This window comes from Epinephelus moara, chromosome 19 (genome assembly GCF_006386435.1).
Source record: "Epinephelus moara isolate mb chromosome 19, YSFRI_EMoa_1.0, whole genome shotgun sequence".
In the NCBI taxonomy this organism is placed as follows: Eukaryota; Metazoa; Chordata; class Actinopteri; order Perciformes; family Serranidae; genus Epinephelus; species Epinephelus moara.
The window spans coordinates 17,442,777-17,459,885 of NC_065524.1; the positions used below are offsets into that span (position 1 = coordinate 17,442,777).

At 41.1% G+C, this 17,109-nt stretch overlaps 1 protein-coding gene across 1 annotated transcript in view; it reads right to left on the reverse strand.

Annotated features, from left to right (window-relative positions):
* Window positions 1-17,109, reverse strand: part of LOC126406699 (neurexin-1a-like) — a 285,366-nt gene that overhangs the window by 143,132 nt on the left and 125,125 nt on the right. The window contains 5 exon segments of the mRNA XM_050071161.1: window positions 631-821; window positions 2,072-2,453; window positions 3,254-3,376; window positions 9,981-10,007; window positions 12,241-12,444. Coding sequence (XP_049927118.1) covers window positions 631-821; window positions 2,072-2,453; window positions 3,254-3,376; window positions 9,981-10,007; window positions 12,241-12,444 — 927 coding nt within the window.

Below are 17,109 nucleotides of genomic sequence, written 5' to 3' on the forward strand. Positions count from 1 at the left end.
AAGACTGTGAATGTACCATAACATTTAGTCCACAGAGAAAAGATTAAGAAGAAGATTAAGAATCTTTTGCCTTTAAGTGAGCTGTCAAGTATTTCCTGAAGTTGTGATGTCACAACTATACTATATACAGGGAGAAACTGATACAGTGCTGTTAGTTATTTTACAGCCACAATGGCAGTGCAGAGACAATACAGCTGTATTCAGGTAGAGAGTACGAGGAAATGTTTCTTTTCTTCTTTAACATTAAAACGTGTGAACATGTTCTGGTAGAAACCCACATTACAAGTACGAAGTATAAAATGAACATAATATGGGACCTTTAAAATAACTTTTATTAAATGTTTGTCTGCTGAGTACAAATGGTCTCTCCTAAGAACTCCCTACACGCACCCCATCACTGTTGGCTACTGAACAGATGGGGGCTGAGTTTTTTGCTCAAGGGTGCCACAGTGGTGATAATGAGTGAGGGCCAAGCACTGCTTTTTCCTGCCACCCCTGCAGGCTTTATCCTGCTGGTGCAACCATTCAGTCACAAACCTGCTTGTTTTACCTCTAGGCCACTGCTGCCCCAGTTTAGTGAAATCTAAAAATATATTTACATATACATATAAATTCACTATGCCTACACACCCTTCAGGTCCAGGTTTTTGGCTCCTGTGGTCGTCTGCGTGGTGATCTTGGTATCTATCTTGACAGTGTGGAGGTTGTTGGTGTCCCTTGATATTATGACATTGTGCCAGTGGTTGTCGTTCAGAGGTTTGTTTGAGTTGCCTTTGATCAAGTGGGCTCCGTTTCCCAGGTCAGACACGTAGTGCAGGTAACTGGAAACAGATAAAAAAACATGATTGGATGCAACCATGGACAGAATGGAAGGACATGAAAGCGTGGCATTGTGACAAGGCTTTGTTGATGTTTCCAAGATCCAAAAATATGAAAATATTTATTCAGGTCCAGTTTATTTTACCCACATATTTGTCATCAAATGCATCAGATTATAGCAAGATTCATAAAATCAAGAAGAAGCAAATTAGAAAAGTGTTATAAACCTCTGGAAACTGAAGCAAGAGAGTGTATGTTCATTGCTGTAGCTGTGTGCCTGCCTGTGGTTTCAAATGTGCAGATATGAGAGTATCAGAAAGTGCAGCTGTCTGAAAAGAAGCTAAATAATTGGCAGGTTGCGGCGTTAACAAAAGGTTGTGGGCTGTGCTGAACAAATTGGTCTTAAATTCTTTGGTCTACAGGCTATTTATGATTTGCATGCCCATTCTAATTAAAATGTATGACTTTAATGTTTAGCACATTGAATAATACCTTAACTTCAGGCATTACTTAAAAGAAGGTCATTCTATAGCCGCATTTCAGCAATAAGAAATGCGCCCTTGTGTAGTTGATTCCCTTTTATGTTGGGTATTTGTTGTGCCTTCATGAAGATTAAAAAGAACAGTAATAGCCGACAGCTCTTTCAGTAAATATTCTGGCATAGAGGTGATAAGAAAAGAATTTGAATTCCCATGGTAATGGCATAAGCTGTCAAGACTTGTTTTCTGTTTGGAAACTGTCATATAGTATTAAGAGCTGCATTGTTAAAATCATAATCCATTCATATGGAGATTCTTACATAAACAAATCTTGCTGCACTCATACTAAACATATTCAGCACAGTTTAAAGCGTTGCTGGTCCTCACACCTGGTGGCAGGTAGGTCTGTCCTACAAAAAGCGATGAGATGTGTGGTTACTGCAGCGTTAGCAGCTACCTCATTTGAACTAAAACAAGAGAGCCACCCACGCCAAACTTCAATTACGAATTCCCCTAAAAGCATATCAGAGTTCTGGCAACATTATTGTTTGACAAGTTATTTCATGGCAGGCCTGCGCAAAACCACAGCAATGACTCATGTCCCAAAAGACGTAGTCAAATGTAGTTAAGACAGAACAAAATATCTTATAGTTTACCATTTTAAGGTCTAACAAGCCCAGTTAAAGCACTTGAAGATGTAACAAAAGTGAATGTGACTGGAGCTAATGTTAAAATATTGGGAAACAGTTGGTCAAACTTTTGCAACCACTTACCCTTTGACCAGCTCCACCACGATGAAGTCATTCCCATCTCCGCTGTTAAACAGGATGAGGCCATCGGATGAGGTGGTTTTGAACTGAAAGAAAAGGTGCATGGAGTAGTAGGCCTGCAGAGTAGTGAGGGTCACATAGCTGGAGCGTGACTTGAAGGTGACGGGGTCGGCAATGATGTTCTTGAAGCCAATCATGGCATTGAGCTCACAGTAATCAATGTCACCATTTTTACAGAGGTCTATGTAGGCCATGCCATTGAAGGAGAGGCTCTGGAGGTGGCCGATGAAGTTGGACGGCACCATTGACATGAAGCGCTTCTCTGTTACAATGCCCGTCTCAATGTTATGGAACTCCAGCTGGGTGTGGTCACCTGCCATTTGACCTTTGATCAGCAGAGGGGGGGAGGGAGAGGGGCTGTTATTGGGGGTATATGACAATTCAAGGGACGATGCTTTGCAATTAAGGGTTCGTCTACACAGCCTCTAAATGACAATAACACTATGATGTGAAGAGATCTAGAAATAAATAAATAAATAAAAAGAAATTAAAGTGGCTTGCAATAATGAATTCATTTAAGCTGTGTAATCATAGAGCAATCAAAAGTTTTGTTTTTTGTAAGTTTTGGTTTTCTGTCTGAACTCTTAATTAGTCATTAAAACTTTCTTTTCTTCAGGTTGTACAATAGGTGCTGCAAAATGTTCTTTTCAGACAAGTAGAAAACAGAATGGTCTAAAAATAACTCTTTTTTACTGCTTAAGGAAACAAGGCCTCAAAGAAAGTCTGTCTAAATAATTGTAAAATAAGCAGTAACTAGGATGGCTATAATTCTCCCACGATCTCCCAAAATTCAGCACTTTGTTGCTTATTATTTAATTTGCAGCCATCTTAAGACATTTATCCAACATCGCTCAGTTAGAGGACATGTTTTTAACAATGCCTGGTGAATTTCAAACAGCAACATTTGGTCCTTAATGGACACGAGAGCATCAACAGTGCTCTTTTCAGACAAAGAACTGCATGAAGGCTCTCTCCAGATGAACAACAGCACAGAGTAGTACCAGATAATACACTACTAGAGCACATGTCTTACCTAGAATCTGTGAGCCCAACAAAATGTTACATATAATTAGGTGTATAGGAGAAAAATGGGATTCTGTCAGATGAACAGAGGATGAGAAGTACCTTCCACAGGCAGCAGATCATCTACGGTCAGTTTCAAACTCTTGCCCCTCCTGAACACACGCACTGTGTGCCACTCATTATCGTTCAGATTCTGACCCGCAAAAATAGTTTCTGGACCTTTGCCTGCGGGACAGTCCAAACAATGGTTAACACACATGCATGCATACAAACCAATACATTACAGACAGGCTGAGAGATAGAGAGATCGAAAGGAGGACAGAGTGGATGAGTAAAGCAGTTTGACAGAGGCAGAAAACATTAAAGGTAAACATAGTTAATGGTCCATAAAAACACATCATTCTGACTTGCATTTGCTGTACTGATCGCACCATTAGATAGGGCATCAAATTTCTGAATTCTCACTGAACACTATTTCCCTCAAACCAGGAGGAGGGAGGCAGTAATCAGGCAGTCACATTATTATTACCAACAATATTCACACTGTTTTGCTGTAAATGTATAGTGTCTGAAGAAACGGGGGATAATTACTCTTCTCATAATAACTGCTCTCTTGTTTCTTGTGATATCTCTCTGTTCCTGTAATGCCACTTGGTGGCAGCATATAACTACCAAAAGCCTACGACGGAGCACGGCACTAAACAACGGAACATCACTCTCCATCTTGTTTACCTACGACAGTGCGACCCAGTATTTGATTTCTCTCATGTCCACAACATGACATGAAATAGTGATATGGGAATAAAGACTTGCATAATGGAAGCAGTGTCCTTGATGGTGAAAACAACCCTTTAAAAGCAAAAACGACAGGCTGTTGTCCCTGGAAATCTAGTAATACAAAAAACAGGAAATACAGAATGTGATTTTTATCAGCACCCTTACAAGTAAATGGGTGTTTAGGAAAAGGAGCAGGTAGCTGATATTGTCAGTAACACTATATAGGTTGCACACCTTCTATTAAATGTCTCACTAAATCCAATAATAAGACCAAATGACCGTTAACTAATAATACATCACATCTCTGAATCATTCCTTCACTGACTCCTGAAACCAGCATTTTAATATTGCATAAAGTGTGTCACTGCTAGCGGGCAGTAACGGAGATGTCACACAGAATCACAGTGCCAAAACCTCAAGGAGAGATAATCAAATTTAGAATCACAGATAAATCAGAGCGACTGCACCAAATCTCTGTGATCTCGAGAGCAGAAAGAGAAAAAAAAAATCCCTCCTAAGATACTCTGCTGCATTTAGATATTCCAACATCGGTCCAATTGGGGCAGAGCATTATTTTTTCATGCAGCCTCCGTCTTAGAGCTTCTTTGAATTGCCGTATAGTTGTGATGTTCCCCTGCTGGGCACACATAACCAAACAGGCCAATGAGGACGTGCCACTGTGACAGTATTAAAATCCCCAGGCTCGGCATACCTTGCCCACTGTGGGGAGTATTTCAGATGGGTGCCATCTTCATTCCCCTGCACCCATTTGTGGCTATTTATTTCCTCCTTTTCTGCAATCTTCAAAGCCCCGATGCAATGTGTATGCAAATCTGAGGGTGCCAAAGTACTGGGACACACTCAATCTCAGAGGCACAGTTCTGCTTTGTAAGCACTAAACACCGGGGCAGGATTGAAACCAGACGACTGGCGAGGGATTAAGGAGGAGAGATATGAAATAATGGAATGGAGTTGGACTTGAAAGCATGCTTGATCTTTGCCTTCCATCATCCTGTCCTTGTTGCTCTCCAAGGAGGAAAGAAAGGAAAGGGGAAAAGAGGTCAATCGTATTAAGGAGCCCATTCCTGCACCACATTCACTACTGTAGGGCCTGGGTTTACGCCTGTAGTGCAGTCTATGGTCAAAACTGGCAGCTGCTGGCCAGACATTAAGGTCCTTTAGTCCACTGTCTGCCGCATCCAGCCCTCTCTGGTGCCCTCACTGATGGTGATCTATCTGCAGTGATGGATCTACAGTGATCTCTCCCTGCCTCATTGACTTCAGGCCCAAGGGAACAGTGGAGAAGTGTGGCACAGGGCAGCATGAGAAGATGTGATTATCCAGTCAATCAGCTCTAGCTGGCTGGATGACAGGCCAGATACTGGTGCTGCCTGCCCCGATGCTGTGACTCACCCAGGTGGAGGGAAGAGGGACTCGCTGACCAAGCAGCGGGCTGCTACTGCTGGATTACCGTCAACGCAGACATCAAAGCCAGCGCACATTGCAAGGAAGCTGGGCAACCTGATTGTCCAATCAATGCCTTGTTAACTGAAAAGCTACTCTGAACATGTTTAAGCAAGCAAAGGTTAAATAGTGTTAAAACAAAGAATGATGACAATCAATACTAATCTGCTGTTTCTGGCCATTTGCATCTACGTGTATTTGTTGTATGAACTGAGACTGCTCATTAATGAACACGTTAAAAGGTTGTTTTGAACACAGCTTGATCTAATGGCCATCACACTACTGAGTTTGAGTATTTTCAGCAATAATTGCATAATGGTGTTGTGCTAAAGAGACAGTTCACCCCCAAATCAAAATACACATTTTTCCTCTTACCTGTAGAGCTATTTATCAATCTAAATTATTTTGGTGTGAGTTGCTGAGTGCTGGAGAAATTGGCTGTCTGCCTTCTCTCTAATATAATGGAACAACATGGCACTTGGCTTGTGGTGCTCAAAGTGGCAAAAAATACATCTGAAGAAGTCAACAGCAATGTCTCTTTCCAGAAATCATGACACAGTTACTCAAAAAGATGTAGACCTTTCTGTGAGTTTCATGTAGCATCTATTTTCTCTCTTCTGAACTACATCAGCCAGCCGTATCACCGTGCAGAAGGAGGTGTGCATCTACTCATGGACGAGAGGCTCACCCTCATGACAGAGTGAGATGTAAACTGTAATGCATCTTCCTCGGCTGAACTGTAATGTTTGCTAGCTGAGTGGTACTAGGTGTGCTAGCAGTAGATGCACGCATCCTTCAGGGTGAACTGTGTCTTTAACATGACACCTCTATGCACTTATAGCTATAAATACCCTAAAACATACTAATACTGTCCCTTTAACTACCTGCTGGCTCGACAGAAAAGTCCCTCAGCACACTGGAACTTTGGGGGATGTCGCTGTTTATTTCCAGCTTAATTTAAGCAGCTAATGTTTTGTTACAAGGACCACTGAGCCAACATGTTAGCCTCTTTATCAAACTAATTCAGTGCAACCATGAAGGACATCCTTATAATTGCTCCTTAATTTCTAGGACTTCACTGTTCCGTCCCTTCGCTGGGTACTCATGATTACACAGCTGTACATGCAGCAACATACAGAAACAGAGTAGGGCTTTTATTTAATAAGTGGTGGGTATTGTCATTCGAGATCATTTATATTTTTGCTGAATATTGTGCTCTTCTGTGTTTACAGCTTATTTCAGCCTTGTAGAATTTGTTACATTGATAATAGTTACATGAAAAGATTACTATCATTTTGATATGTTAGTGAAGGGGCTTGCCAAAGAAAATATGAACAACTCTGAGGGTTTTTTAAAGAGCAAAACAATAAAACTGAGCCCCCACCACACCCCAGTCATTTTTGTACAGTCCCTTACTGGATGACTTCATGCTGTCATGAGGAGGTACTTTTTTATCTTCCGGTTGACTCATCTACACTATAATTGTTCCCTAGATAACAGAGAGAATCAAGCAGTTTGCTCGACACTTTCCTTCATATGTTGCCAAAGACTGAGAAAGCGTCTTTTACATATCCAAGTGTAAAGGCGAGCACTTTAAATTGCTTCACACCAAAAGCTGGGGAAATTAGAAGGGTTCCTTTATATTTGTTTATAGCACAGCCAGACTGAAACGTCTACTCTAATATATTGTAATTGGTTAGAGGATGTTAAATATCTTTAATCAGACACGTTTTTGATTGCTGTTATGAGTGTATACACAGCAGTGTTGCTATACACTGCAATATAATAAATGGGTTGGCCAAAGTGGTTGCAAAAAACTAGAAGCAATCACAAAAACACTATTCCTTAAATAATAAATGACTGCGGAGTTGTGCAACGAGAAAAATGTGGCAAAAATTTCAATGTATATTAAAAGTTTTTTCCATAAATAGACATTATAAGTACTCATTAATAATGGCAATTAATTCTAAGTCTTTAGCTTAGCAGGCAGTAGATATGTACATATCTCACCCTCTATGCATCATTCCCTTTAATCGCCCTCTCATCTATCATTTCTAACATGCGCACAGGTGTAATACCCATGTAAGAGAATCTCCCGCAGCTCTTTCACGCTGAATAAGTCAAAAACGAAAGATTGATGCTTGGAAAAGATCAATTATGGGAGAAAAACTGCCTTGAGATGTTGCCGAAGAAGGTCACGGGGAGAATAATCACATAAAGTTGCCCTCATCACCGCATCCTGGCTACACTGTAAATTGTGATTATCCTGCAGTTCAAGTTAATGAATAATAGAAGACCAGAATGTCAGACGAGAAAAAAAAAAGAAAAAAAAAAGCCAATCTGTCACGGGATATTTTTAGTTCATATTTTTAGTTTGTTGTCACTCAGTGCCTGTTAACAGTGTTTAAGTCGAAGTGGCAGTGTTTTCTTCAGACAGCTCCGGGCAGCCCCAGGGAGCCTAGGTCTCTAATTGACAGTGATGTGTTCTTTGAGTCGGTGCTGAAATTCTTCATCCACCAAGCTGACCGGAGCTGCAGCGCCTGACAAGACACATTAATTAACACGGAAAAAAAGGGGGGACAAAAATAACACAGCGAAAAATAATAACCTAGAAAAAAAATGAATTAAATGCTAACTCTTCATAAGTGGAAATGCACTGGCTTAACACAGTTCTTTCCAAGAACTTCAATTAAACATTTTCTTATGACACAATTAGGTCTGGATCTATTGAAGAAAGACCCGCTGCTTCCTGCCTTTTTTCCTTTATTTTACTTAAACAGTAGCTTTCCCTTTGGCATGCTATTAATTTTTAATGGAATCAAAATATTTTCCATTTGAATTATAGCTTAGTTATGTGTGAGAAATATCTAGAGTTTATCTTTTTTATATCTAAAGAGACTACACTAAGAAAATGTAAGAATTCAGACCGAAATAAGTCTCAGCATAAACTTACTTAAATGCAAAAACAGACCAGTGCTGTATGGTAATTTTTCATTTTGCATTCTTCCCACTGCTTATGTGAAATCATCCAGCCTATTAATATACACTGCTTTACACTACATCGTTTGATGCTAGTTATTAAAGCAACTACTGCACGTAGCGAACATCTTAAAAGATTGTGTGGTTTGTTAAATTTAGGGGTCTTTACATACAACCAGTGATTATTCCACCAGTTCTACACTTACTCTGTCTCTATCTATTTTAGCAAAATGATGCTCAATGAAATTGGAATATATTAGTCGAAAAAAAAAATAAAATAAATAAAAAGCAGAAATAAAGCAATCAGTCAAATGCATGGCAGATATTGGTATAACAACCACTGGAGTCCATGCATGCACAGATTATGCCTTCACACTACCCTCATAAACCAAGAGTGACCTTTTAAAGCATTAGAGGGGGGAATTAGAGCTTAGAGCTTTTTATTTGCATACACAAACAAGGGATGCAATCCAAGATGCATGAACAATGCTATTTAGCATTTAGAAAGGTGTTAAGAAGGGCTGGCTCACAGAAGCATGTCTAGAGGTCACATCATGTGATTCTGTGTGGAGGCGTTTGTTGTGCAAGTCTCCGCTTCTCATCAGGCAATGACCTTCAAATACTGTAACACTTCACACACAAAGAGATCCGACACTCATGTTTTCAGAGAGAACAGTGTGTCCTTATATACAGTATGTGACACTGGCGCTCTATAATAGAGCTTAAACTGTCTCATTTCTGTTGGTATTTACTGATACAGAGAGTGTGTCTGTCACTTCAGAATCATTAAACAGGAAGACAGCTCACGTATTATGACTCCAGAGAAGTAATTATTAATTCATCACTGTTCCTGAATAATAAATGTCAGGGATATTTACCTCCCAAAATATTGCAATGTAACCTCTTTGTTGAAACACACACACACACATACACAAACACAGAGATATCCACCATGAATCCCACAACAAGATCTATTCTCTCTTTCTCCCTCTTCATCCCTTTCTTTCTGCTCTGCAAGGCAGGTTAATGAGAATAATAAAATCACACTCTGTATTTCCTCTGTGCCTTGAATGGCCTCATCAATTTACAACTGGCATGAAATACTGAAGGAGGGAAAAAAAAGAATTGCGAGGGGGAGACAGGGAAATCATGCATGTCTAAAATACCTGCACTTTCAAAGCATGCGTTTTATATCAGCCTGAATTCATGAGTGAAAAGGTTCGTTAATTAGAAACAACTCAGTGTGTGGAATCACAGCTGACTGCCATATATGGGTTTGTCATTAATTCAAGCCTCCCTCCATCTCCTTCCCACTGCTCATCATTCTCCTGGACAGCTGAGGCACACGACACCACCACACATTTCTTATGCATCCATAGCTCTTGGACTCAGTATGATAAAGTGTAAACGTCTATGTCAATGCAAGGTGCAAGTCAGATATATTTTACTGCATTGATTGGCTTCCCATTGCCATAGCTTTAGGATACAAATGCCAGGGTCACATAATGGCTGCAGAGAAGAAATTGTAAACATGGCTACAAGTATAAAACATGAATGTCCAGAAACAGTGAGAGTAAGAGAAGAAGAAGAAAGGTGAACAGTAACTTACTGGCGGTACAGTTAATCCTGATACAATCTAGATGGGGAAGAATAGATGAGAGATAAATTCATCTTTCAACGTTACAGCTGCAGACATCATTAAAGCATACAGTCCACCCCTCTGGGGACACACACACGGACACTGTCCGTCCTCTGATGCTCTCACCCATGGCCTCGAGCCGCAGTGAGCTGGTAAAAAGCACTGCAGTGTCATCGTGCCAGAGGAGCACAGCTATGGTTTACAGGAATTGTGTTCCAGCAATGTAGAACAGAAAGTTAGCAGAGCTGAGGTTGAGTTTATTGACTTTGTTTGCTTTGTTTTTCCATGTAGCCAAACAAAATGTTTAACATGTTGCAAGCTGGGAGATTTCTGTTTAAAAGGATCTTCTATTCAGTATGAGAGCATCAGATTTTGGTCAGGGTCAGACAGGGCCAGGAGGAAGCTAGTCCGTTTTATTGTTGTTATCTTACTACCTAACAATATATAAAAGTAGGTAAAATTAACTCCGCCTTAACCAGCATTAAAATACTACTCACTTGTTAATGCATCAGTGGGAATCATCAGCCTAATGCTCTGAGCAGGGGCCATCCTGTACAGTGACACTTTTGACTTTTGATACTAGATATATATTTCAAGGCAACATTTTTACTTGTAACAGAGTATTTATACACTGTGGTATTGCTAATTTTACTCAAGTAACGGATCTGGAAAAGGAAAAGCTTTTTCTCAACCAGATGTGGCACTGAAACACAACTACAAATGAATGCATCAACTATAGTTATCCATAATGAATCTTTTATTATGTGGCCATATGCTGAATGAAGGACCTGACATGGAGTATTTTAAATTTTGGTATTGCTACTTCTACTTGAAGTAAAATGTCTAAATACACATTCTACCAGTAAACACTAGTAGATGTAGCACTTTTTGTTTTGCTAGTAACTTCTAAAGATTGTTTTGAGTCTACCACAAAAGCTCTGGTTGACTTTACTGTCGATGCAATAACAAACTAATCTTCTAGCACACAGCAATGCCATATCGACTGCCTCTATTTTTGTATCTTTTTTTTCTACCTCTCGGTTTCCTGAGGCTTAGCTCATGTCGTGCTCTGAGAAAGGTGACCCAGATCGAACTCCCTCCCCTCCTTCCCATTTGGCCCTGCCTGTCGTGTGTTGTCAACCACAGCAGAAAAGTGGTCGCAAACAGCCAGAGACCGACACTAGCCTACCCTTACAGGGAATGCTCTGCTTTCTGAAGGAGGGACGGGGGAAGACAGGCTTCGAGGGCTGATGGCCGGGAACAAACTCAAAAACTCTAAAATGTGTCAAAGATAATTCAAAAGAAAACAAAACACGGTGACCTGTTGTTTTCATCAGAGGGCATTTTTTTGTAGTCGCAATGATCGGACATGTCAGCCCTGTCAATGTGTGGCGCTGTTGTCTTCCGTGGTGGGACGCATGCTTCCTTGTGGTTGACAGCAGACACAGACTGTCTACTTTGTATGCACCACTAAACGGCTCCGCTTAGGGAGCCCATTTCTGTTTAGCCAGTGGAAAGGAGAAATAGATGGCTATCATTTGTGCGGCATTGCTCTGTTTGAGAGATATCAAACTTTTCACAGGCATCATTGGATTCCTTCCTGAGCAAATAAGCACACATACACACACTCACACAGAGTCTTTCATTTTGTCCTCAATTTCCTTTTTGCTGTAGGTGAGGGGGGGGGTCATGTCTTTTTCTGTGCTCATTTAGGACACAGTTGCCGATTAATGAGCAATCAGGTGTGTAGGTGAACAAATAATTGCTGGCCATTAATTGGCCACAACCAGCAACTCAGGGCTGCATCATATTAGGTAACCCTTTAGAGAAGAGGAGTTGTGATAATACAGACACAATCATCTTCAGAGGAATTGTTAGCTTCCTCATGTGAATGATTACTTGATGTACTTGAAAGGAAACACCACCAGGAAATAACACAATGTGTACTATGAGGGCAATTCCCTTTGGGGTAATACACATGTATGGAAGTTGATCTGGGGTTAGCTGATGGATTGGGCAGTGAGCATTCCCTGCTGGGCAACGGCAGCTGTGTGCTCAACTGGCAGTGAGCGGAGAGCCGCAGACTCTTACCATTGAAAGTCTTTACATCTTCTCCTTCTATTCATAATATGTATGTGATGTCTGTGTGTGTGTGAGAGAGAGTGTGTGTGTGTGTGTGTGTGTGGGACATGACTTTGCTGCTGCAGTCGGTGCATGTCCGAGGCGTTACCTAAGTTTACAGTCAGGCGGACACGGCCGCTCTCCAGCTCTAGACGCAGGGTGTCAGCAGAGTCCCTGGATGTAGTGGCTATTAGGATGCCATAGGCTCGCTGGGAGCGGAAGCGCAGGGACACATCCTCGGCTTCTGTGTGCATCACCACTGGCAGCTGGACCTTCATAAACTTACTGCCGTCATAGCTGAGGACGGTTGCCTCTGCAGAGAGAATGAGAAGGGAAACAAGATAAGTGATCAGCAAAATGGAGTGTAGCGGTTTTACGGTAAACCAAAGACTGAAGCTGTCGGCTCAGGTTTCAGTGATGTCCTGTTTTTGGATACAATTTACTGTTGTGACTTTCAATCTTGATAAAAGACATACATTGCGGGTGGAGATATTAAATATCTAATACATATTCAAACACGAGCTGTGTTTGTGATTTGGAGGTCACCAAACATAGTGAGAAAAACTATTATGGGCCCATTTGCACATTGGGAAAGATTATATCTTAAGGGAAGATATTGAGAAACCTTTTATTGCCAAAGAGAAGTTCATTTTTTATCATTTAATTCTAAATAAAAGTAGGTTGTCTTTAATCATTTAGCAGATGCTGCAACACAAGCTTTGCAGTATGCAAGCCTAGCAGCCTGCACTGACTTGTCATCCAGTCCGTTCATACAGGAATGATTAAACCATGAAATTTACAAACACAGGGACAACAACCGGCTTCCAGGGGTGTCTCTGGATGGGTTTCTCAGTCATGTGCTTTGCAGGATTGTTAGTAAAGACTACTGTGTCTCACTGACAGAAGACATCCCCAAGTCATTCTGACTGCAATCCATAAACTAGGCTACTAAAGTTACAAAATGCAATATAACATCAGTGGGTCAACCTTAAACTCAATGAATAAGTGACCCCTAAGTGGCATGTACACAGATATATCACCTAAGAGCAGTACGTAAAGACCAGTCTAGCATCACATTTCACCGTCTACTATGGCTGACAGCTACCCAAACTCCCTTCACACAGTCTGAGTCCTGTCCTGTACAGTCTTCTCTGTGCAAAATTAGATGGTGGCCTCCATCAGTGACAATACTATGGCAGTATGGAAGCAGGTACATTCTCGGAAAGTACTAAAAAAATCTTACTGGAAAGGAAATATAGGTAACTCCATGTAGAGAGCGAGCCTTCCGTCCACGATTTTTGTAATGTAACTGACAAGCTACAAAAGGACAAAATGATATTGACTAAGGAAAAACTGCACAAACGGCTACAGAAGTGTAATAGTTTGTGGACCTTGAATATTGAGCTTCTGCTCAGGGTGACTGCATTTACTCAAAGCATTAGGCAGCCGTCTGGAGAAATGCAGGGGAGATTGTTTAACGCTGGCAGGGGGTTGTAACAGCATTTCCGGTAGTGTAACTAAACCGTAACCCAATAACAAAGCCATTACTGCAGCTGCAGTGCTGAGACAGATAGAAGCCAAGTTGGAGGGACGGGAGATGGAGAGTGGTGGGGGCGATAGGGTACCAATGTACACACACCACCTCATCACCACTTCCTCGTCACACAGAGCCAATGTCACATCCATCCCCTGGGATGACTCCGTCACATTCCTCACCCAAATCCAATTTCTCCACGCCCTCCTGGGGTATGCTGCAGATGACAGGGGCGTGTGACAAACGAGTTCTCACTGCTAAACTGTCTGCTTCCTGCCAGGCAGCTAAAGCAAAGAGCTGCATTTAGACACTGTTAGCAGATGCCAGGAAAAATGGAGCAACCTCCTAATACTTGAAAAATGTTTGTCACCGTAATATTAGCTAGCACTAAGACCTGATGAGAGCATTTTCTAGATGCATTAAGTTCAGGACTTATTCTCGATATGTTATCATGCTTAATACTGCAAACATATTAACAGTAAGTGTCTGCTGTTCACGTGTATGTTTACACTAGCAAGCTTCAGGATTCACGGTTCCGTGAAAGGTCGGTAAACAAGTGTGTAAAGATGCGTTTGTTTTCATTGATTTTGAACAGACAGCAGTGCAAGACAGACAAAATCCTCTTGCTGGGGACTGAGGTAGCATTTTACCCCCTGGCAACTTTGGTAAACTATTTTCATTACAAAAATAAGGAACCTTTCAAACTCTTCTGTATTACACTGTACGGACTCCGAACAAACACTTTCCCAAAAGGCAAAAGATCACAACAGGATATAAAATTGAAAAGCATTTCTTATGGTATGAAACTGAAAACACAAAATTTGGGTTGCTCTTTCCTCCTCCAGTAGACTGTCACATCTGGGTGATGCTTACGAATGTGGATCGCATGTTTCCATTCACATACCCTACAACAACGTAGCGACACCAACACACCGCCCTGGCCTTGTACACAAAACTCTCTCAGTTGATGTTGCTGAGTGGGAACCTGCAGGCGGGTCTTGCGTTTCATTTGCGTTCACCATAGTGTGACCGACTTGCATGCCAATCAGCTTACTGTGCTAACCTCAGCACCCGTTGCTAAAAACCTACAACTAAAAGTTTCTGGGCAGAACCAGCACGTGTAAACTTTGGTTCTGCATCATGCGCATTGATCTACGTACCACACATTCAGCCTGCAGCTGCGCACACCATACAGTGACCCCCATACCATGACGGTTCGGCATGAATACACAAACCGTCACTGCCCCATTGCTCCAACATAAACCCTACCTCTCTTAGAATGCTTCGGTCTGAAATTGGATCCATTATACTTGTGAAATAATATGCTCAAGGTAAAAAGGAAACAAAAGCAGAGACATCAAGCAAATGTTCTAATAATGATGAAAATGTGTTCTTCTCTTCTTTAAAAGGGTAACATTGTGTCAACACTGGTTTGTTCATTACCAGCTGTAAAAAGGCAGGGAGTTTGCTCAATGGACTTCCATTAGTACAAAAAACCAGCTAAGAATCAGGGTGAGGAAAAAAAGGAACGATGTGATGTACCCATCTCACATTAATAAAGAACATTTTACTCATATGAATAATCTTGATTTTTTTCCAGAGTGAACAGATCAAATTAATCACAACTGGAGTAAATATTGCATTTCATCCAAGATGTCACCTCTGCTGAAATTCATATAAAAGGTTGTCTAAAATGCCATAAATAAGAAAAGTCCAGACAGATATGAAAATATGGAGAATGACATGTGAGGGAATCATTACCTAATGCAAAGTGAGCACCTGTCAAAAATCCAATCCTGGAAGCCCAGTCATTTTTAATGGCACTCCCATGTTTAATATCAAAATAAATTGAGAGGACTGAAGCTGGAGCTTCTGTCTGTGCCGACCCAACAGGAGGCTGTCAGAGGGGAGATGGAGCATACCAAAACTAAACCAAGCATTCATTTTCTGTCTTGTAAAGCACGATACAACATTGTTTTCTGATTTTCACAAGAAAACAAGGAGTGATTGGGGTGGGGGGGGACCCACTTTCAGAGAACTAACAAATTAGGCTGTGCTACTAACAAGGGGGAGTAATGGCAGCCAGACACACAGTTCTTCCTCCATCTCTCCCCCCAAAGGAGAACAGACTGCAGGAAGGGAGAGCTGTCAGCTGCATGTCACAGGATTGTGATGTCCCACAGTATCAGGGCGCCAGGCTCAATCCAATTCAAAATTTGCCGGAAAACACCTGCCAAAGGCTTTTGGAAAATGTTTTCATGGCTCTGAGATATCATAAATAATTCAAAGCTGCTCATGTCTTCTTCACCGCAGCCTTCTTTGAGTATCTTAGTGTACACAATCCACATAATAGACTCACTGCTATTAAATATGTGAAAACAACCTGCCAGCTGAGTGGATTTCCAGAGACAGGGAAACTATTCTCTGTAGAGAAAGAAACAGCATCATTGTAGGCCAAATTCACATCTGCTGCACTGTGACCACACGGTGACTTCATTAAAGCTACAAAATGAGAGCAGAGATAGAAAATGGATCAGTGTGTCCATTCAGAGTGGTGGAATCTGCAGCTTCAGCTTTGTGCTGTCAGGAATACACACAACAGCCAAGATGGCAAAGATTTACTATGTGCGAATAAGGTCTTTCAGCCCATTGAGACTATTAAAGGAGAATTACCACTAAGTTTAATGATTTACAAGTTCATCTTCAGTCTTTGGTCCATGCTGTGCTTTCAAAGTCTCTGAACAAGACCTAATATATACAGCTGTAGAAACCAAACATCAAAAGCTGTAATGTAAAGTTTAAACACGTCTTTGACAAGGAATGTGAGACTCATTGAATATTTCCTTCAGGTTTGTGTACTTATATAAATTTGACTGTCTATTTGACTCCTAGCCAAACCTCTATTCCACAACACATGCTTATATTCCCAGAAAATCAACCGCCAGTGCTTACAGTCCCATTTTCCATGTTTTTCAACCCATTTTCTGCGCATCTGTGTACATCGCTAAAGGCATGAGACAACCAGTTTGCTCTAATTTGTGACTAAATTCAAGTGTGGTGAATGGTGACTAACACACAGTGTGCTGTCAAAGGGCATGGCTAAAATGTGTTTCAACGCTAAAACTCAGCCATATTCCACTCTGAGGGCATTTCACAATTATGCAATAACATTCTGCACCTCTTGGCTTTAGCTCCGGGCCAATGGCAAATGGCTTTATGCTCTGAAAAGCAATAAATGTGCTCAAAGAACCAGTTTTTCTATACTTACACTAATTCAAATAATGGTATTATGTTTTCTATCTAAGTGTTGTAGATATTGCTATTGTGGACTATGTTTCGGAGCATGAGAGCCGCCACCAATTGAAGATCCTGGCTGATATATTGCAATATCATGGATTCATGCTTCTTGTTAATGATGTTTTCCAGAGTAATGACTTACTGTAT